The 21682-nt window shown below is 39.8% G+C and overlaps 1 protein-coding gene, 2 long non-coding RNA genes and 1 pseudogene across 7 annotated transcripts in view; 2 read left to right on the top strand and 2 right to left on the bottom strand.

Moving 5' to 3' along the window:
* Positions 1–461: 461 nt before the first annotated feature.
* Positions 462–8678, top strand: LOC147799780 (phospholipase ABHD3-like). 4 transcript variants are annotated; one of them, XM_087133170.1, is made up of 10 exons: positions 462–565; positions 3156–3354; positions 4431–4594; positions 4985–5103; positions 5281–5387; positions 5595–5707; positions 5843–6016; positions 6552–6600; positions 6730–6895; positions 7098–8678. In XM_087133170.1, exons 2-10 carry the CDS (start codon positions 3247–3249, stop codon positions 7283–7285), a joined length of 1188 nt encoding a protein of 395 aa, XP_086989296.1. In that variant the 5' UTR covers positions 462–565; positions 3156–3246; the 3' UTR covers positions 7286–8678. The 4 variants fall into 4 exon arrangements, with proteins under 4 accessions (XP_086989296.1, XP_086989295.1, XP_086989297.1 ...); XM_087133169.1 differs by having other exon boundaries at positions 500–596; XM_087133171.1 differs by lacking the exon at positions 5843–6016 and having other exon boundaries at positions 500–596.
* Positions 8077–21682, bottom strand: part of LOC147799773 (uncharacterized) — a 118555-nt gene continuing 104949 nt past the window's right edge. Inside the window, exon 3 of the long non-coding RNA XR_015424384.1 lies at positions 8077–8242. This is a non-coding gene — a long non-coding RNA (uncharacterized LOC147799773). The remainder of the gene's footprint in view (positions 8243–21682) is intronic.
* On the bottom strand, positions 8662–10757 carry LOC147799779 (uncharacterized). The gene is made up of 2 exons (XR_015424382.1): positions 10621–10757; positions 8662–10333 (listed from the first exon to the last, which is right to left on the bottom strand). It is a non-coding gene; the product is annotated as an uncharacterized LOC147799779 (long non-coding RNA).
* LOC147799778 (tetratricopeptide repeat protein 39C-like) lies at positions 10772–21311 on the top strand (annotated as a pseudogene). Its single transcript, XR_015424381.1, has 11 exons — positions 10772–11111; positions 14267–14315; positions 14563–15253; positions 15512–15644; positions 15889–16037; positions 16513–16565; positions 16798–16913; positions 17639–17762; positions 18362–18459; positions 19309–19413; positions 19538–21311. The product of XR_015424381.1 is annotated as a tetratricopeptide repeat protein 39C-like (transcript).

The raw sequence follows: 21682 nt of genomic DNA, 5'->3' as shown, positions 1-21682 counted from the left end.
GTGGCCAGCTCATTAGCATTAAAAGTGCCCCCCAGTATCTTTTAAAAAAGAAGATTGCTTGGCCCCGAAAATGAATGGTGAGATTGTGTAAATCCTTGCCAGGATCAACTCCCTAGGTCTTTGCGCTTTCATATGAGAGCAGAATGGCTAAAAACTACGGTTGAAAATGGTCGTAATGGCCTGAGAAATTTCACGGTTGCCACTTGGAAAATGGCTGCAATCGGACTTCGGAAAAATCACTTTTTGGGGGGTAATTTTGTTTTGTGGGAATAATTAAAAATGTAATTGGTTAACCCACAAGAAATTGAAAAGAAGTTGAAAGACTAGAGACCAGACAAGAATTTAATTTGTGTTTCAGAAATCTCAGGGATGTTGGCGTGCATGCTATTGGGCCCTGAACGGTGCTGATTTTACACTGTTTTCAATGGGGCTTGAATTAGTGGACTGGACCCTTGTGAAATTTTCATGATGGCTCGGGCGTCTGTGGTCTGCGGGCTGAAAATTATAGAGGGCGGCATATTCGATTGACAGAGCGCACAGCATGACCAGGCCTACTTACTTCCAGGTCTGTGACGATTGTAAAATAGTCAAACCGAGTAAGAACTTTCATTTTCCTTCTTCCTTTCTCCGAGAACTTCTCTTAGGTTGGGGAGCCAAGCCTGGATGCTCAGCATGCAGTATTAAGCAGAAACTGGAATTAAAAATAGACCTGAACACTTTTTTCATTTCGCCGTCTCACATTCACATGATCACTCAGAACTTGCAGTGCAACTTGCACGGCCCTCACACTAGGTGCAGGTGTCCAACAGTTATTTTCACGTAATTTTAAAGATTATGCGCATAAGTTCTGCATCAATGGAAAGCTCATAACATGATAGTTGCAATGGGTCCAGAATTAATTCTGTAGCTTCTTGCTTTTTAGTTCGAGTAACTTGGAGTAGACCTTATAATCCACCTCCAGGTCCAAGTACCTCAGCTCCGTATGCTTTTGGTTTGCTTCCATTAATTTTGAATAACGATGCCTTGCGGCGATGTCCGGTCAAGAATCTAAGAATTCATTTCACTCAATATGGCTCGTACCCCGAGTCAAAATCCTCCTAATTCACCTCTAAAACTGTCCTCTAATTTAAATATCTTATGCGTCCGTCTATGGATTAAGTGAGAAGCAGAGATTCCAATAATAATATGGTTTACAGACATATGATATGGGAAGAAAAGACAAATTTCCCCTTCAAATCGGAAATGCTCTTGTCGACGAGCTTGAAGATGCCATCTGTCGTCAACTAGCGATTTGGTTGAATTATGTTGATGTCCTGTTGATGACGTCGCAGCGCACTGGCCTAGCATGTTGGCACACACGCGCTGATGACTGTTTCTTGAGCAGCATATTGTTCAGTGTACAGTTTCGATCTCGTCACAGCCACCAACTTTGCACAGCTTAGGATGGGTTACACAAGCGAGCCTTGGTGTCACCTAGCACCAGATAAGAGTATTGTACCCTTCTGTGTTGACAGGCGTTACCCACCCGTTATTGTGGCCTTGCTAGAGACCGGTATTGACTTCCCACTTACGTATAACACTGACGAAAACTTAATGTACAGTATGCACTATCTAGAAGCTCACCTGTGCACATACATATTGGTATCACACCAGTGCATTAAAACTGACATCAACCAAGATTTTTGACGCTGATCACACTATAGTTTTACAAAACACTCAAACTCATCGGCGAGCAGAGCCCTCATCGGTAAAGCTGTATATAAAATCAAACAGAAGAAAATAAAAGATTAACTCTGGTCAGCTGATTGACCAATCTTCTCTCCCTCCCCTATTGATTATAACATTATAAACTCTAATTCAACCTTCTTGGAACGATCATGGAGGAAGGAACACATGGAACGATGAACCTTGCAAGATCCCGCATACTCTTTCAAAACAATAAAAAACCAACTGATTAATCTTTGAACTTTGCTTGCACAAACCATTTAGGTTCCCTTGCTATTTTCTTAGCCACAAAAACACTTCTTGGTAAGAAAACACAAAAGAAGATTCTTGGTAGTGGCCAAACTCCACTCCAACCAACTTAACATGCAGAGGTGGAACAGTACGTGTGTATACACATACGTGCACACATAAAATTGTGCACTGTTCGCATTGATGTACGGTAATTTCATCGACCTTCGCCATTACCCCCTCTCCATCCATCTTCCTTCGTTGCTCTCTCTCCATCGTTCTTTCATCTTCGCTCTTTTTTTCATCAATCAAAAGAAAACTATTAATCGATGTTAAAGAGTGATTGATTGAAGTAGGGACTGATCGATCAATGTAGTGAATCGATCGATCCATATAACAGAACAGTTGATGTGTAGCCTCTGGGTTTTTGCCTTTTTGGCGTTCCATAGGACCTTACTATTGCCCGACCACGTCCAAATGTTAAAAAAGGCGATTTGTAGGGTCCAAGTTACTCGTCGGACTACTTGTGTTTATGAGTAACGGTTATGTTAAGGATAATTTCTAGCATGTGGGGCTAGGCCTAAGTTTCTGTCAGTTTCATTACATTACCACCACAACCACAACTTCCACAAGTGTGGCCTGGGGACTCACCTTGCTGTGCTATGAGGATTTTTTTGGGACCACACTCACGGGGCTAGAAGGAGATGTGCAACCAGTCTGTTGTCAGCAGAGGCAGAAGAAATAGCTTATACAGTTCTTTTAAATAGATCTACATGTACATCACTGTATTGTTGGGCAGAGTTATGGCCTAAGATCACCTCTACTTTTCTGAAATTTAACTGGACCATGCAACTTACCAATCACATGTTCACTATTTGCAGATCTCCCTCTGCGTAGTCCTTCTGAAGCAATCAGCTACAAAGAGAGCTCAAAAAGTGCTTATGTTTTCATTTTCAGTCCAGGTGTCTGTCTCCTGTTATTTTGAAAAGATTATATTTCTATGTTTGGTTCGCTGACTTGTTAGAATAACATTATTACAATGCACGCAGGTGAAAAATGTAGAAATGACGCGAGGGATGCAGGTAATAAGGACATGCTACTACAAGACCAGGAAGTTGAAAACTTGGAATTACAACTTGATGGCACTGGAATTGAAAACTCCACGGGTGCCAAATAAATGGTGTAAACTTTTTTCTCCACAGAAAACCAATTGTTCCATGTTCATCTCATCTGCAACATCCATTGAGCAACCCGTTACACGTTGGTCATCACTAGAGGGCAGCATCATCTACTATGTCTTTCATCACAGTACTTCCAACACTGCGAGAGTACTCATCAACCTATGTCCTGCTGGGAGCTCTTGGGGTCTATGTTGCCTATTACTACACGAAAGTTGTGCAGGTGAATAAAAACTCAGCAGACAGCCTCTAAAGAACTACATGTACACTATTATCTAGAAACTAGGGAAAACTCTCAAAACTCTTCTACTGTTTTATCTGTCAAAGACTGCGAAAGACTGCATTTTAAAAAATAAAACAATTTTAGTTAAGAAATGAGATGGCTATTTGTGTTTTCTTCTTTTTTTTTAAAGCAGATTTTCCAAGATTTCGTACCCCATTTTATTGGTTTTAAACTTACATTTATAGCTGAGTATGTCTGAAAAAGTAAAATTAAGTGAAAATATAAATTAAATTCTAACAATGAAAGACTGAAAAAAAGAGGCAGGTTGGAAAAAGGAACTTGACATAAACAAGAAACTACAAGTTTTATTTACTTGGCCAAAGACCCATTCCTCTTTCCCTGCAATTCCTGATGCATGGGCTAGTCACTAACAGTCAGATGACTTATCTAGTAAGCACTATGATTGGTTGATTGATGGAACGGGGCTTGACAAGTGATGCAAAATTCATGAGCATGTTGGATCAAGGACCACTAGTTAACTAGTGGTTGATTTGTGATGTACCCAGAGCATGTGCAGTGAAGTTGAAGTGCAAATGACCTTAGTCAACCGTTGTCTGGTCATTAGGCCGAAGGAGATACAGTTTCCGGCATTTTTCTTATAACTGGCCCTCTCTGCACTGTGCTATTGAAAATGATTTATGGTAACCAATGATGCGACCAACCTTGATAGGCTGGTCCCAAATAGTTGACTAGTCCAACCATTGTCAACTAGCCTGCATTCAATCAGGGTTAGTCAAGCTATGGTTAACTATGGTCCTTGATCAAACTTGTCTCATGTTATCTATGGCATTGTCAAGTAATACAGTCACGGCCGCTCATTATGGCTTGTGTAATAACAGAACATCAGGAGTCATTAGGAGTCATCAGGAGTTTCTGAATTGACTTTGACTAGTCAAGCAGCTTGGTCCAACATCCTTATTTCCATACAAGCAGTAATCATTGAAGGGGGATTGTTTTAGTTGCCGAAAATTTGTTGAAGTGAAATTGATATAGTCTTACTGTCTTGGTTGGCACAGAAACCTCAGGTATTTGGTAAGGATGGTAAGTTTATGCAGTTCATCCAACGACACATTCCGATGTTGAGGGAGCCCTTCAGGCCAACCATGTGGTGCTTTACCTACCACTTACAGACCATTGGTCCTATACTGATGAAATTCTTCAACTCCTTGCAGTACAGAAGGTAAAATTGAAAAAACAAGTTAAGAAAATGATTCCAAAAAATGAAAGCTTTATGAAAGGTGCATTTTATTACACTATGTTACGGTAGTATGACTTTTTTCTTCAACAAACTGATATACAGTGATCAATTTGTTGACATGCATATACATGGACATACTGGTCTTTGTTAGGATGTGAACTGAAATACTTAATCACAGAGATGATTGATTTGGGTACTATGTTTCAGAATGCTGTGGATGTATCTTACGGCGCATGAATAATTAAACATCTGAGTGTTTATGAAGCAGATCAGGATTTGGATTCAAACTGGAGATAGTTTTCTTTAACATCAATCTATCTACATTGCCAAGTTTTCCAGAAATTACTGAGGGAAGGTTTTTTTTTTACAAAGTGAGAAGATATTATTGGCAGATGGTGGGGAGATAGTTCTAGATTGGATGGATAATGACGAAGATAACAGATACAGCAATGCAACCAGACCAACAGTTCTTCTACTTCCAGGTTTAACAGGTAGGGAACTGTTTCTAAGTGTTCCAAAAAGCGAGACAGGTGATCTAAAGCCTTTATTAATATTTACGTTTTTATTTGAAAGTAAAAATTGAAAATTTTTTAGCAATTCAATCCATACCAATTATTGCATTTGCTGATTTTAAAATGTGTTCCATTTCTTCCATCTTTATTTTCCAGGATCAAGTCAAAGTCACTATGCTGTCAATATGATTAAAGCAGCAAAGAAACATGGATATCGATGTGTTGTCTTCAACAACCGAGGTTTTGGAGGGGCTGAGATTAAGGTGAGTTCATCGTTATAATTTTAGAATACCAGTGTTTTCCTGAAACTCGATAAATATTTGGTAAATAAATCTTTTTTTAAGTTCCAAAGACAACAATTAGAGGCTAGGTACAAAGATCGCTAATTTTGAAATGATAGACCCAAGTGTTGCATTTGATGAAATGCTTTTAAAATTAATTTTAAGAAATTTTTTCTCTCAAAATCTTAGACTCCAAGAACGTTCTGTGCTGCAAACACAGAAGATCTTGAGTTTGTGATTAAACGCATCCATAGTTCCCACCCAGATGCACCTGTCATAGCTGTAGGAGTCTCTATTGGTGGGTGAGTAATTTATTTAGGAAAATTGGGAATGGATGACAAGTTTCCCATGGGGTTGAAGTCAAAACGTGATAGAAAGGAATGCCAAACTTGGAGGTAAATCTTTGTGTGGTCCTTTTTTCTTGTTTTTTCCCCCAGCATAATTTTGTTCAACTACCTGGCTAAAGTTGGTGAGGACACCCCATTAGTTGCTGCCATGACGATTTCTGTGGCCTGGAATACCATGCTGTCAACAGAATCCCTAGAGAAACCAGTCAATTTTATCCTATTCAATCGGTTCCTTGCCAAGGAACTCACCAATGTTCTGGCCAGGTGAGCGTGCTCAAACACACAATAAAAACAAGAGCACATGACAGGTAAGGTGAGACAAAACCTGTGCATTAAAGCTTACGTACTAGAGCAATACGTACATGTATGAAGAAAGAACACTGAATTGCTGAAACACCTAACGAGAAGCAAGATTAGGTATAGAGGTTTGCGGTAGCACTGTGCAAGGATCTCATTCTGAGGAGGCCTATGTGTGGTTTTGAAAAGAACCGGGGGGTACTCAACATTTCAGACAAGCAAGCTGTCAGATATTGGGAGGTGAAAGATGTAATTGGATTGGATACTCGTGAATAACTATCAAACATTGTTTGTATATCATATTGTGGTCAATTATCTTGCTTAGGGACAGGCAGATCATCTGGTTGCTTTTCAAGTACTGTTTTAGTTAGTTGGAGGATTTGGGTTTGAGGAAAATTCCTCAAGCAAACAGGTATCAAGAATTAAGAGAGTTTACAAAAAATTACAGCTCAAGATAACATAACTTATTGTAACCAAGAAGTATTTTTTTCATTTAATGCAGAAATGTCCAGATGTTTGAAGGACATGTCGACATCGATCATGCCATGCAGGTGAGGAGGTTTAACATGTGTTACGTATACAACATTCCCAATCATTGTGGAAATCAAGCTTCATTGGATACAATTATTCATCTACGAATTGTCACAATAAGTTTGCCATAAACATTTTTTTGTTTGTAGTCGCAAACCATCAAGGAGTTTGATGAGCGATTCACTTCCAAAATGTTTGGCTATGAGACAGTGGACCATTACTACAAGGATGCATCAATACATACCAAGGTTCATCATATTGGGATACCAACGCTGTGCCTCAGTGCAGGGGATGATCCATTCGCCCCATTAGAAAGTAAGGTTTTAGAAATTACTGATGGTTTCCAGTTTCCTTTGGGGCAGGAGGCATATATCAAATAAGTGACTGTCCTGTAGGAAAGCTGTGCATGGCTGGTTTGGATACCAACTCTTCATGTTATAATTTGATTTTGCTTGTGATTGGTACCCGTCTCTTGAGCTTTTTGAAATGACAGTTTTATTTTATTTGGTACTTTCAGCGATACCCATAAGTGATGCCAAAGAGCAGAGTAACATTGCCGTGGTGGTGACATCTCATGGCGGCCATGTTGGGTTCACAGAGGGTTTCTTTCCACGAGGTAACGGTTACATGATTAGGCTGTTTGAACAGTTTGTAGACGGATTCTTCCAGCACGGAATGACGGAAGTTCTATCCAAGACTGACTAGGCTTTTGAAAGGATCTCAGGGTGCAAGTTGAACTTCAAGCCAGCAGAGATCTTACACAGCTAGACATGTGGCATTGTAGAGGGAAAAGAAGTGGGTGGGGCCAGGGTTGCGTCCAAAAGGGGTGTGTGGGTATCTTTGGGACACCCTGTTAGCCCATAGTGGATATTTGATTGATTTGAAAGCACTTTAGCAACAATTCGAGGAAATTTAGGTCATTCAATTGCCAAATGCTGTGTAAAGACTTGGTCGGGAGTATAGCTTCCGTCTACAAATGGACTTGGTCGGGAGTATAGCTTCCGTCTACAAATGGACTTGGTCGGGAGTATAGCTTCCGTCTACAAATGGACTTGGTCGGGAGTATAGCTTCCGTCTACAAATGGACTTGGTCGGGAGTATAGCTTCCGTCTACAAATGGACTTGGTCGGGAGTATAGCTTCCGTCTACAAATGGACTTGGTCGGGAGTATAGCTTCCGTCTACAAATGGACTTGGACGGGAGTATAGCTTCTGTCTACAAATGCCAGTCAAGCTCTTTGTGTGTGGTGCTGGTTTAGATGAGTTAGATGCTTAGTTAGATGAAGTTGCGTGAATCACTTCTACAAAAATTGTTGAAACTGTACCTCCCAAGATTTCTCATTTGGTTTTGTAATCAATTTGCTTTTAGTCTGAAAAGAATTTATAAGAAGTGCACTTTTTTGTATTGAGGTAAGAGCTGGTGTGTGAAATGAGAGTATTTTAGTTTTTAAACTTGTGTGAGTTCATAATAATTCAAACTTTAACTAGTACTAAATATTTTGGGGTATATTGTAAATTTTTCTAAATTGTATTTTGTTTGTGCAATGTAGAAAATTATTTTATGACAAGATTTATACTGGCAGGGAAATATACCTGGACTGCCTCGTAGTATGCAAGCTGTCAGGTTTGCATACCACAGTTTTATACTGGCAGGGAAATATACCTGGACTGCCTCGTAGTATGCAAGCTTCTCACAGTACACTGCAGACTGAAAGATTTATTCAAATTATACCACAGCTGTGCACAGGCTGTAAAATTAATGGTACTCTTCCTGAAGAAACCACATCTCCATTTACCCTGCCTTTAGGATAAACTATACAGTTACTAATTACATCAATTGTATTATGCGATTTCATTATTTTCAGAAAGCCAGTAAAGCTTGCTTAATTAACAATGTAATAGGATGTTGACAACTTGAATATGTGCATGTGGCAGAGCTATATACATGTAATTTACATTGCAATGACTTTCGAGCTTCTTCATTGTGGTAAAAGGAAATATATTTACATTTAGGATTTTATGCACTTAGATATTTCAATATTCATGAACCAAAGCATGATCTCATTAAAGAAACAACAGGTGTGTCACACTTTTCTATATTTTCTTGCACTGAGTTCCACCGTATACTTTGTTTTCATGTTGAATTGCTTGTTTGGATGTTGCAGGGTTCCTGCACCTAAAGGACAATTAAATTCCATGACTTTTCCATGACCAAATTATGAAAATCCATGACCCAAGGATTGCAATTTTTTGAACTCCTCGGATTTTTAAAGTTGCAAATAAAATCACGCATTTTATGCACTTATTTCTGATAATAGACATCACACAGCGTTTGAAAAATTCCATGACTTTTCCAGGCTGTCGGAACCCAGATATTAGTAGTGGCCAATATTCCTTCCAAACGTTAGTGGGTGATATTAAAGGGTTGATGTTTGTAGTGTTTTGATGCTTGTATGACATCGAACTAGCTCCCAGGTTCAGTCTTTGATGACAATATTTTCTAAGAATTGAAAATTAAAAAAAAAACCTTTTCACTTCCAATGAAATCACATATTTAGATATTGTTCATATTGTTGTAACACAGTAAAATGCAGCAAAAAAGTTGAGTTGAATATCAACTGCATAGTTTCTTTTAAACACTTATTTTATGAAGTGGTGTAATATAACCATTAAAAGTGAAGTGTTTAATTATTCAACTGTACTCCCAAAGAAATTTAATATATTAAAATCAGACTGTGTAGAGGGAAAACCACGTGTACGATATTTGTGTGAGTACATTTGTTGTCTGTCATATTTTAACAACTTTTATCTAAAAATACATGATAAATATTAGTCGGCAATTTTTAATACAAACGATTCACAAGACAGTGTGCTACCAAGAGTCTGCTACAGACAGGCCACTTTTCAAGTTTACGCTTGACACACTGCTGTGATTAAGCATACTTCATACATAATTTGGGGATGTTTGATTGCGGTGTTCCCTGCACCACACAAAACCACCATTTTGACTACCTATCACCCAGTCACAATAAGCAATTTTGAATTCTCAACCAAGATAAACATTTGGAAAACATTCAAGTTTTTCGCACACACTGCAGGTAGCGAATGAGACTTTGCTGACTATTTATCCCATAATGCACTGCCAAAAGGCCTTTCCATGACAACCCCTTGGTAGCACACTGCATTGTGAATCGTCCGTATCCTTTTTCTCCCGTTGCAAGAGAAAATGGAAACTAAAGGGTCCCTGTTCCTCCAAGACTGAACAAGGATGACATTCAATATAATGAAGTGGCGCCCTCTGGAGGTGCTGACAGTGGGCCAGAGGCCATTCTAGTAGATGTCTAATGATGGAGGAACTGGAAACACCTGCTGTGCTGTGACGGGACAGAATGCTGAATCACTGATATACTGTGATTGGCCAATCCATTCCTGCTTCCTTTGTCTAATTGCCCAATCCAGTCACAATGGTAATGCACTTGTTTACGATGAATCTTGTTGCTCAAATTCACAGGTGAATGAGATAATATCTGAGCATCGTAGTAATGCCTGCCTCTGCACTCCAATTGGTGTTTCCAAATTTGTAACCTGGAAGCGGAGAACATCAACATCAGACGTACCAAATGCCGCCAGCACTGACGTCCGTTCTTGCAGCTCAAAGTTTACTTTTCTTCCAGACATTGCAAAGAGGGTTTTCAGAAATCGTTCCCTGAGAAAGGCTCTGTCTTCTTGTTGCCTGGGGTCTTCTGGGTCCATTCTGAATAAAATTTGTAAAAATTAAGTTAGGAGAAAGTAAAACTGTAATATCATGCAGCAGCCGTTGTCACTCTTGAAACACATAATGCTGTACAACTTACAAGGACTTTGAAATATCAGACGGCTGTTTCTAAAATGGAGGCCAATCGCACCAAGGTCGAACCATGGTCGAACCTTGGCCTACTTTCAAAAACCTCCCGACTGCCTATAGTTCATGCAGTTTACTTGTGACTACTAAAACTTAAATCTTGTGCAAACAATTAGAAATAAAACACACAGACGCAAAACCTTATATAGCCAAGCGAAAATCGTCGACATCCAACACAAGAATCGATCGCCCTTCGACCTTCGCGCTATGATTTTTCGCTGGTAAACGGCATAATGAATTCCCGTCCATTTACAGTACGTGTGAAAATAACAGCGTACACCAGTGAAACCAAAGGTCATTTAAAGTAGATTTTACAAAACACCGCGGTAGATTGGGGCCTGCTCGTGTACTCGTACTCCGTCATGACCAATCGTTTCTGAGCCCCATTTATTTCTGCAGGGAATGGGAAATAGGTATTTTGCTCAGGATTTCAGCAAACTGTCAGACTGTTGAGTGATTATATCAAACTAAGCAAAATGGCTCAAAGTGGAGTAGGGAGTGTCGGGAAACTGGAGGAATTGAGCTTGGAAGATGGAGTGCAAACAGACGATGTGAAATTGTCATTAGTTGCTATCAATTTATTGCTGAATAATGGCTTCAAAGAATCGGAAGACATATTCAATAAATACAGGTAGGAGTATAAAATGGTTAATGGGTCACTTGAAAGTTGAGGAAGAGTTCCATGCCTGGACATAGTTTGACACCCTGTGCACATATGTTTCCTACATGCGTGACATGTCTTAAGTACTAAGTGCTCAATATTTTCACTGGTCAACTTCACTTTTATAAGTTTTAACATGTTTAAAAACATGTTAGGCCTAGTATCAGCCTATAACTTTCTGGTTGCTAATAAGTAGACCTAATTGCAACGGAAACTTAGTGATGTCCATATATGGAACTCTTCGGACATGTCAGAGTCTTACCACGCGGTGCATTCATCATGTTCACAAATCATTTTACCGGGGTTCATTGGTGCTGGAGATTGGTGAAAGTTAAGCAAACGCAAACCTGATAATGCTAGAGTGTTCCATCCTTACATAACTGACACGCTTGGCATCATGGTCATATTTGTCCCTGATGTGGACTAGGCCTGTGGGGTAGTGCGAACATCCCGGACTCTTGCAAAATGGTGGGTAGTAACCAGTAAAACAGCAACTAAGGCGATGTACATGTGCACCAGCCAGTCAGAGGATCAGATTACACAGTCAGTTCTTTGATTGTTAACGTACGCACGCATTTGTTGCAGTTGTTTTCATCGGCGCGGTGTGGTTGCTACTTGCCATTTCGCAAAACTCTGTGATGTCCGCGCTGCCCCATATTTGATTGTGCTTATTATTATTATTGTTGGTTTATTAACTCATGTGTAGTGGCCACAGGCCAAATTGTACATGATTTACAATAAAATGTTTAAAAATGAGTTGAAAAACAAGATATGACGTTTACTTGAAAACATTACATATAAGTAAAATAACTAAATTGACGCTAGAATTGATAAGAAAATGTATCTGAAAACAAAAACAAACACTTAATTTGAATGAATAAGGTTGATGTAATATGGAATTGAGCTATTCCTAAAATGAGAAGTTCTAGCAGGACTAGAGGAGATATTATTTGAATTCCGGAGGTTTCAACCGTGGCAAGTAAATCTAGACGGGGGAAACGAAGCTTTACAACGATCATTCTTCAGGAGATCCTTGGCAAAATTGAGGCAGTGCAACTCTCACATAGAGTATAGGGGTCGAGATTTAACTGTTGGAAGGACAAAATCGTAAGACAGTTTTTGCCTAATATCCCACAAGCTCTTTTCTGAATATTTTCAGTACTATTGCATTGATTTGCCATCAACTTAGATGGCTAGTATTAACTGGAAGCTGCCTCGAGATGTTACCCATGTTTTTCAGAGGAGAAATTCAGGACCTGATGTACTGTTTTAAAAGTTAGGTGATCAGAATGATGCTAATCTGTATACTCTTTTTACTCTTTCTTTTGCAACTCGTTATACCTTTGTCATGTCTGTTAAATTCAACCCTAATCAGGGCTGCCCCACTACAAGAGAACCTGACAGGATCTCCCAATCTATTGAAATTATTTTGTCCGTCTCTCAAAGCTTTTTATTTTCATTACATCATTGATGATTATGGAGTCAACTTCGACTTGCAACCAGATCACTTCATTTTCACCCTCCAGGACCCACGTTTTAGAATTTGACAGAACAAAGTTCAACTGTAGTGTTAAAGAATTGTACTTAAATATTTTTATATGTGTTTTTAACTTGTACCTCAGGAAAACAAGTTTCATGTACTTTTAATACATGATGAATAAATCAAATCAATCAATCAACTTCAGCTTTGACTCTGATAATGTTTGTTCCTGATTATTGCACTTTTGTGCTGGCTGTAGGTGGTTTTAACATATTCATATATTTTTGATAGACCGATTGCACCTGCTAAGTCACGTGACCTGTAGTTGGTATTACTTATCAACAAACACGGCGTCCTCCAAAAGCAAACTGTTTCATAAGTATCATTTACCAAAAATACGGTAAGCACCGTACGCGGACTTCTGATGAGCTGGGTACTGTACCCTAACTTGGCCATATTGTTTGTAAGCAACACTCAAAACACACGTTGCTATGGGGTTGATACCCGCTGTAGGTCACATGATTTAGTTGGCGCAATTGATCTATTCCAATGAGCAGTCTCTCAGTTGATATTGCTTTTTTGTTCTGGTAATCACACTGTGAAGTCACCACATTGGCATTTCCTCTCTTTTTCCATCCTTTGTTTTCTCCCTTATTATCTCCCTTCTCCCATGCCCACTTTTTTTTTCTTTGTAAATCTTGTTTTTTAGTGGTAGGATGACCGTTGTAGAGGTGCTGGACCCCTTTTTTCTTTTAGTGCATTTTATTTGACTTTTTGACTTTTTAGTTTTTTAGTTTTGAGTATTTTAACAATTGCATGTTTTGTAATGTTCTTATTTTTGAGGGTCAGCAGAAAGGGTGATAATAAATAAGCTAGAATTGATAACTCGACCTCTGTTGTAGGAGTTGGGTGGTGTTACATTTTGTAACTCGACCTTTATTGTAGGAGTTGGGTGGTGTTCCATTTTGTAACTCGACCTTTATTGTAGGAGTTGGGTGGTGTTACATTTTGTAACTCGGCCTTTATTGTAGGAGTTGGGTGGTGTTACATTTTGTAACTCGACCTTTATTGCAGGAGTTGGGTGGTGTTACATTTTGTAACTCGACCTCTATTGTAGGAGTTGGGTGGTGTTACATTTTGTAACTCGACCTCTGTTGCAGGAGTCGGGTGGTGTTACATTTTGGGCTGGATCTTTCTGGATAAGTGTGTTTTCATTTGTTTTATGTTACATAAAAAAATAGATTCAACTGTTATTTATGACATGTACATTATGATAACTGGTACATACCTCATAGTTATCAGAAACTGAGACCAAGTATGTAGCTGCTTATCACAAAACCTCCTTTGGAGGATATCAGTGTTGTATTTGAATCCACCTCAAGTCCCTATAAGTCCACCACAAGTCCCTGCAAGTCCATCACAAGTCCATCACAAGCCATTCTGTCTTAAGCCAATTCACAAGCTATTCAAATGAGCTGTGACCAAATTATTCTTTTGTCATTGTTCACCCTGCTACTTGTGTCAGGCCTTGTGAAGGGACTTGTGAAAGGACTTGTGATGGACTCAAATACAATACTAGAGGATATGTGAATAATATTTCAACTATGTTTGCAATGATGCATACTGTGTTCATGTTTTGTTTTAGGCACTACAGTCCACTGATGAGTGCTGGAGCAAGTTTTGTACAGTTTATGGTAAAGAGATTTAGAAGAATAAGTATACAGAACGTGCAAATTCTGGAAGAAAAATTACATGTACAAACTCCCAAGTGGAACTTTATATTTACAAGTTTTGGCTTAATTTATGCACAGTGTTGGATGTCTGAATCATTTAAGTCCACTGTTTATTCAATTTCAAATCCTAATGTCAGAACTATAAGTTTTTTTGGATATGGTTACATTTTTCTTGTAAATGATGAGATGATTGTGTTTTCCTCCTTAGAATGCCATGATGACCTTTGAAGATGATAAGATGGATAGTGCCATGGAGTCACTCAAGGAGACAGAGAAGCTTTGTGCAACCAGTGAAGGTTTTATGAAGTCACTGAAGTCAAAGGTCATGCGTCGTAGCAACTCATCCAACAAGCAATTCACACAGCTAAGCTTTGAGGATCGCATCCAGAGGCAGATTATCATGGCAGACTGTCAGCTGTATTCTGCCATGCTGACGTTCTCCCGTAGCGATGTGTCCGGGTTCATCAAAGGTGGCTGGCTGATACGCAAAGGTTACAAGATCTACGAGAAGGTGTACAAGGAGATTACACATATCTACCAGCTACGAGGCAAGGATAGCCCCAGTCACGGGAACTCCCCCAACAATGATCGATGAGAACTCTGACGTGGGACCCCCTGAGAATGGTGATGGTGAGGCACATGATGAGGTGGGCTTGGAATCCGTGTCGGACGCGGACTCAGAGATGAGCGACCACTCTGACGTCTCTGATGAGACGCTGGGCCGTTTGTGTGGGGGGTGTGGCATTTGGCTACGGACTCCTCCAGCTCTGCATCTCCATGATGCCCCCCAGTCTACTGAAAGTGGTGAATCTGCTGGGTTTCCGTGGCAATAGGGAGTTTGGCCTGAAATGTCTTCAGCTCGCTAGTCACAGCCAGGACATGAAAGCACCGTTAGCCATGTGAGTATTCGTCTCATTTAAGGATTGGTTCTTAGAAATTCTGTAGTTGTTATAACAATATTTTGCTACCACAAACAGGGTGCATTTTTAAAGTCATAACTGTGTACATGCATACCTTTCGATAGACTAAATTGGCAAATAAAAAAACCCAAACATTTATTTAACTTTTCCATTGTTGTTGTTGATCCCCTATCTTATATTTGGAAGTAACAAAATGTTCCTATTTCCTTTCACTAAAACCACCAACCTTAACACCAGGTTGTCACTGTTGTGGTATCACACCGTTGTCCGTCCTTTCTTCGGTCTGGATGATACCAACACGCAAACCTGCATCCAGGAAGCTCAGTGTATACTCAAGGAGAATGAGGCTGGGTTGTTGATTGAATCAAACGTCATCAGATCTTGAAGCAGCTGTGGTCTTTTCTGTCTGTGCAATTGTAACTGGCACTAGAGTTTAATACTACCCGGTCTTATGCATGTAGCGTGTCTCATAAGTGATCATTGTCATTAATAAAATGTTTAAATTCGTAGTTTCTCTTAGTTTTTGCTGTCATTAAGTACAATGGTCTTTTGTGAAAAGTAAATAATGCTGGGTTTTTCTTGGTAACTTTATTCCCTCTTGTCTACTTACTCAGAGGAATATCCACAAGGCATTGGAGACCTACAACACGGCCCTGGAGGCAGCTAAGGACCAGCGAGAGATTCAACTTATCTGTGTCTACGAGATTGGCTGGTGTAACCTCATGATGCTGAACATGGAAGAGAGTATGCTTGCATTCGCTAGGTAGGTTGACAGGATGGTCTGTTGAGGGAGTCATGTACATGTATGCTTTTCCAGAGCATTGCTTGTGAAACTGACGACTCTAAAGTTCTTGTCCTTCATTTGATTCCATGTTCCAATCTTTTCTTCTTCCAACACACAAGAAAGTCTTGTCCTTTCATTAGATTGCCATGTTTGTGGTTATTGATCTTTGTACCGAGTTCCAATCTTTCTTCATTGGGATTTACCAGAAAGTCTTGTCTCCCGAGTCATGATTTGCTGCATTGAAAGGCAACCCCTTTCATTTACAGTTGAGAATCCCCCAACTTTCTCAAGAATTGAGTTAACTTACCATGGCCATGGGTCACAAACTTTAGGTCAAGACATTGCAACTCTCATTTATACTGACCCAACTATGTTTCTAGATAGTAGCGCAGAATTACTGGTTTCATGTTTCTCTGATTGGACTAACTTTTGATCTTGCTTCTTTCAATGACAGGATGAAAGAAGATTCTAAGTGGTCCAAGTGTTACTATTCGTACTTGACAGCAGGTAGATTTATTTTCCAAGACATTTCACTTTTCAGTAAAAGACCAACAGGCAATGTCACAAAGTTTGCTCTTATAAACTGGCAAGACCGTTACTGAGAGAACTTGTATGTTTGCATATGTACGACACACACTCCCAAGTTTTTCCAGAAAGAACTTCGTTGCGGCAAGAAATTTCATTGAAATAGCTCTCTGTTTCAGTCTACAAGTTGTTGTCTTGTTGGTTGTGTTGTCAGTATGTCAGGGGGCATTGGGGCAAGTTGAGACAGCACAAGAGCTTTTCAGGGAGGTACCTGTCTTAGCAAAGAAGAAAAGCAGCCATCAGCAGATTGAAGCCTTCCTCGTCAGAAAGGTTGGAATTTGGATTTTGGTCATATTTTGTCAAACTTCCATTCTTGCCTTTCCTTCTTATTAACCCTGACCCTGCTAAATGCACCAGAGGTAGAAAGTTGTTGCAAGTTGGTGCATTGAACAGGCAACGCAAGTCTTCTGGTGGTATGCATTCTGGTGCATGTAGCAGGCTTGGTGTTTACGCCCTAGCAACTAGTGCACCAGAATGCGCTGGTGCAATCTGGTGCATTTAGCAGGGTTGTTAGAGGGACCGAGAGTGGGATAAATTAGTTCACTTGCACAATGCACCAATATAAACCAGTGCATACTGGTGCATTGAGCTGAGTACCCATTTGGGGTTTGGTACATTCTGATGCATTTAGCAGGGTCCTTGGCAAATACCCCTTGGGGTTTAGGGTTAATTGATGAAGAGCCTGATAGTCTATTACATTGGGTGAAATTCTTGTTTGAAATACAGAAACTTTGAAAAAAAATTAAACTAGGTATTACTCTGGGCACTATAACTATAAGCCCATGCTACAATTGAAAATGGAAGGTCTTACTTTCTCATTTTTTTCAAGACTTTGTTAACAGATGTAGCTTTTTCGATTATTTAAACTCTTAAGAGAAATGGTAAGGTTAGAAATAAAGGCCAAGAGTTCTTAGCATTAACTGGCTTTCAGCCAATGTCTACATTTTGGTTGCCTTCTTTTAGATCGTTTATTCCTTGGCTGTGCTTTTTTACAGGCCCAGAAGTTCAAGAAGACCATGCCAACCACTAAGCAGTGTGTGGTCATGGCCATAGAGGTGTTGTATCTATGGAGAGCACTGCCTAATTGTAATAAGGAATGCCTTCTCAGTATGTACAAAGGTAAGTCAGGAGTGGATGGCATTAATACCTCCGCTGTATTTCGTTCTGTGGCTTAGCTTGATTGATACAAATCCTTTGTCAAGATTGACGTCATCTGAGCCATTTGTCAGGGAATCAGTTCCTTGTTAGCTATTAAAAGCCATGGAAATTTAGTGACAACCATTTTGCTGGATGTTTGGGGGGATTGCTTTTCAATCCAGTCCAATTTCACACAGGATTCTCTGCAAGGACAATGCCTCTCCAAAATGGAGACCAGTAAAGGTCACAAATATGTAGTCTGTGTGAAACTGTGCAGACCAACAAAGCCTAAGCAAAGATACTTATCAGTTAGCTTGAATCTTGCAAGGGTGGAATCAGTGTATGCATTTGTACCATACTGCGATTAAAAAAGTCAGTATGCTTGGCCTTTTCATTGGCTTCTGACATACACTGCTCAATCACAGACTCGGAATGAATTGGAGACAGTCAACTCTATTGATAGAGCTAATGTCAGTGCCCTGTTGAAAAGGTCACAGGTTCAAATGCCACTCCAGTCACATGATGTTCTTTGCTTTTAAGAATTGTTCTTGTTTGGGGTTTTGGCTGTTTATTTACATCAGCATGTGAAGACAACAAGGACCAAAACTTGAAGGCGGTCACCTGTCTGCTGAAAGGCGAACTGGACAAACAGCTTGGCAACAGGGAAGAGGCAATTAAGGTAAAGTATGAGTTCCTTTCACCCCTTCCCCTTAAATGTCTGAAAAGATAGCATTATGTTGTATTTGAGTCTATATAAAGTTCCTGTAGGGTCCTCATGAATGTCTCCCACGTCCCCATAAGTCCCTGCAAGTCCTTGCAAGTTGTTGCAAGACCTCTCAAGTACCTCACAAGACCTTAATAGTATATTAAAATTCCAAACAAGTACATTACAGGTCCTTACAAGCCAATTCACATACTAATCAAATGGATTTGCTAAAGGACGTCTGATACTCTACTAGCTACAAAAGATTTTTTAGACAGTAACATTGGTATCCCACAAAATTCATTTCGTTTGGAATGATTTGACGATTTGTGGTTTTTGTAGGATTCAGGCTGCAAGGTTTTGACATGTGCAGACCTTGAAATCCCACCTTTACTCAAGAATACTCTGCTGACTTTGACTTTCCTTTGTTGCATTTGGTGGATTCAGGATGATTCATGGCTAATTATGTGTGTTTTTTGCGTTGGGGAGATGTTAATTATATATAGGTTTATAACAGGAATACATCTTGAAAATAGTTCGCGGTACCCGCTGCTTCATTTGACTCGGACCGGCCAGCCGACCCCGGCAAGCTCGGTGGTCGAGTGGTTAAGACATCTGCACTAGTAGGCAGGAGGTCGTGGGTTCGAGTCCCACCCGAGTAAGCTTGTGAGGTTTTTTTTCGCAAGCTCTCGGACAAGCACTGAGCATACAGTGCTTATTGATATACGTTGGGTAAGGGCAAAACCTGTTATATATAATTAATTATGTGTGGGTTAAAGGTTGACCTTGAGCCTTGATATTATTGGACTCTGTTTTTGATGACAGTGCTTTGAAGATGCCATGGTGTACGGAGCTGGCAAGAACCAGGAATCCTACGCAGCTCCTCACGCCTGTGTAGAACTTGGCTCGTTACTCGTCAGTAAACCTCTGGTAAGATCTAAAGCACAGCACCAAGCCATTCGCAATCCAGAATGAAAGTGATTTTCCTCCATACTAGTTTCACCTAAATGTCCGGGTTTCTCAAGGGCTGTGTGTTTCTGTTTTTCATCTTCAGACGGCCAGCAAGGGGAAGTCTCTTCTTCTTCGAGCCAAGGACCACTACAAAGACTACGACTTTGAGCAGCGTCTTCACATGCGTATACATGCTGCCATGCAACGTCTCAAACATATTGAGTGATCCAAGGCATTTACCAAGCTAACCATAACACGGCCATTTACCATAGCAATAGAACCTTTATTAGGTATGGGACATATGATTTTTGAAGTGCCACCTCGATTTTGTATTCTCTACTTTATTTTGTGTCCAAATCACTTTGCTGTGGCTACAATGATACATTTTTCTATGGGAAATAGATGTAGCCACTAGCCTGCAGCTGTCATAGGCCTTAGTGGCTAAATGGCAGCCTTTATTGGCATGTGGGGGTGTATTGCCAGTCACGACAAAGGAATCAGATGTGGCCCTAGTCTATGGCTTCTTTTCAAATCTTGGATATGAACAATATGTCTTTGTTTTGAACTTCAGTTTATATTATGCTCCCAAATCAGGTTCAGGAATTTGGTGTTTTAAAGGAAGAAATGTACTCACAAATTCGGTAGTGCAGTGCATAATAGAGGTTGTGCATGGTAGTGATCTTTCCGGTATCTGCGTTTGTTACGGAGCGATAGCACGAAAGGTCTACTCATGTTTATGTATCCCTGTGGAACAAAAGCTCCTATTGGAAAAATGGCTGCCATGCACAACCTGTATTGGATGTCTTTCAATCTCAAATTTGAACTGCATTGAGCTTGAGAGAAAAAATTTATGTAACTGGAACCCATTGAGATAATGATGAGATATGCCCTCGCCATGCTGAGAATGAGGCTCCTTCATTTCAGTAAACTGTCTTCACACTCCTGTGTGTTGATTTTCCATGGGGGGAGGGCAAGTCAGATGGAAGGAGTTTGAATATCACTTGTACAGTGTAAACTGGCTTTGTTGTGTCAGCCTGTGTGGACACCTGTCCATTGTGGTCAACTGTCAGATATTGCCACTTGTCCAGTGTGGCCACCTGTTCACTTTGGCCACCTGTCTGTTGTGGTCGTCTCTCCATTACGAAGTGGCCACCTCTCTACTGTGGCCATCTTTTCATTGTGATCATCTGCTCACTATGTCCACTTGTCCATTGTAGCCACCTATCCATTATGGCTTTCCCATGTGAGGACCCTTGCCACAAACATACTCGTATCAATTTGTTACTGTGGGCACCTATCACTTTGGCTAGTTTTAGTGATGTAAACTATTTACAGTACCCATTCTCCTGATGGTGGCTACTAAATTTGCCATTTACGTACGTATATGTAGTCTGCTAGCGATGGTAGCCACCTGTTGTGTCACATTTTGATGAATTGCCCAAGTATGGCAAATTTATTATAACAAAATCTCCCAAAATGGCAAAATTATGGAGAGCATTGTGGGATGTTTTCTCTTGCGATAGGAAACGGGTGCAATGCAACATTTTGGTCACAAACTTGTCAGGGCAGACGATTACAGATAAGAGTGGTTTCACTTTCCATATTAATCATGATTGAACCAAAGTGGATTTTGTATCAGTAATCGCTGTGTGACTTCTTTCATTGACAAGCAATGATTTTGTAAATTAATCTCTATACATTACTCTCTTGTATCAAGTGTTCACTTATTTAAATTAGTCTTTGATATTGGTGTACATTAGTTGAACATTCCTAATGTAAAAAAGAATAAAATTGGTATACATGGCTGTGTAATATATTGTAACTGTTGCTTGAGGTGGGTATAAAATTTAGCGTGTAATAAAAGAAAAAATTTATAATTTTCCTTTCAATGTCGAGAATTTCTTTTGTTCTTCAAGATAGATGATGCTTGTTATAGTGTAAGGGTTGTTATCCCTCCTTTTACTTTGGAAGTAACGAATTAGTCATTGTAATCCCCCATTTCAGCCAACTCTAACCCATCTTAGTGGGCTATAATTTTGCATAAAGAAGTGTCTTGCGGTACATTATAAATGAAAAACGGACGATATTTTTCGTTTTCACATTGACGATCGAAACAAAATGACTCTTGTTTTTTTAATTTAAAATGTGAAGTTTCTGGAAGCTCACTGCATTTTACTTTCAGGCTCTTTAAATTAATAAGATCACCGTGGCCATGGTGGTTCAAACCATGTTCAAACGTTGTGGTATA

The sequence above is a fragment of the Acanthaster planci genome, linkage group LG02 (genome assembly GCF_054643075.1).
Source record: "Acanthaster planci isolate LZ-2023a linkage group LG02, COTS_SCS, whole genome shotgun sequence".
Classification (NCBI taxonomy): domain Eukaryota; kingdom Metazoa; phylum Echinodermata; class Asteroidea; order Valvatida; family Acanthasteridae; genus Acanthaster; species Acanthaster planci.
Note: the sequence above shows the minus strand (reverse complement) of the source record. Positions and strands in the feature narration are given on the sequence as shown.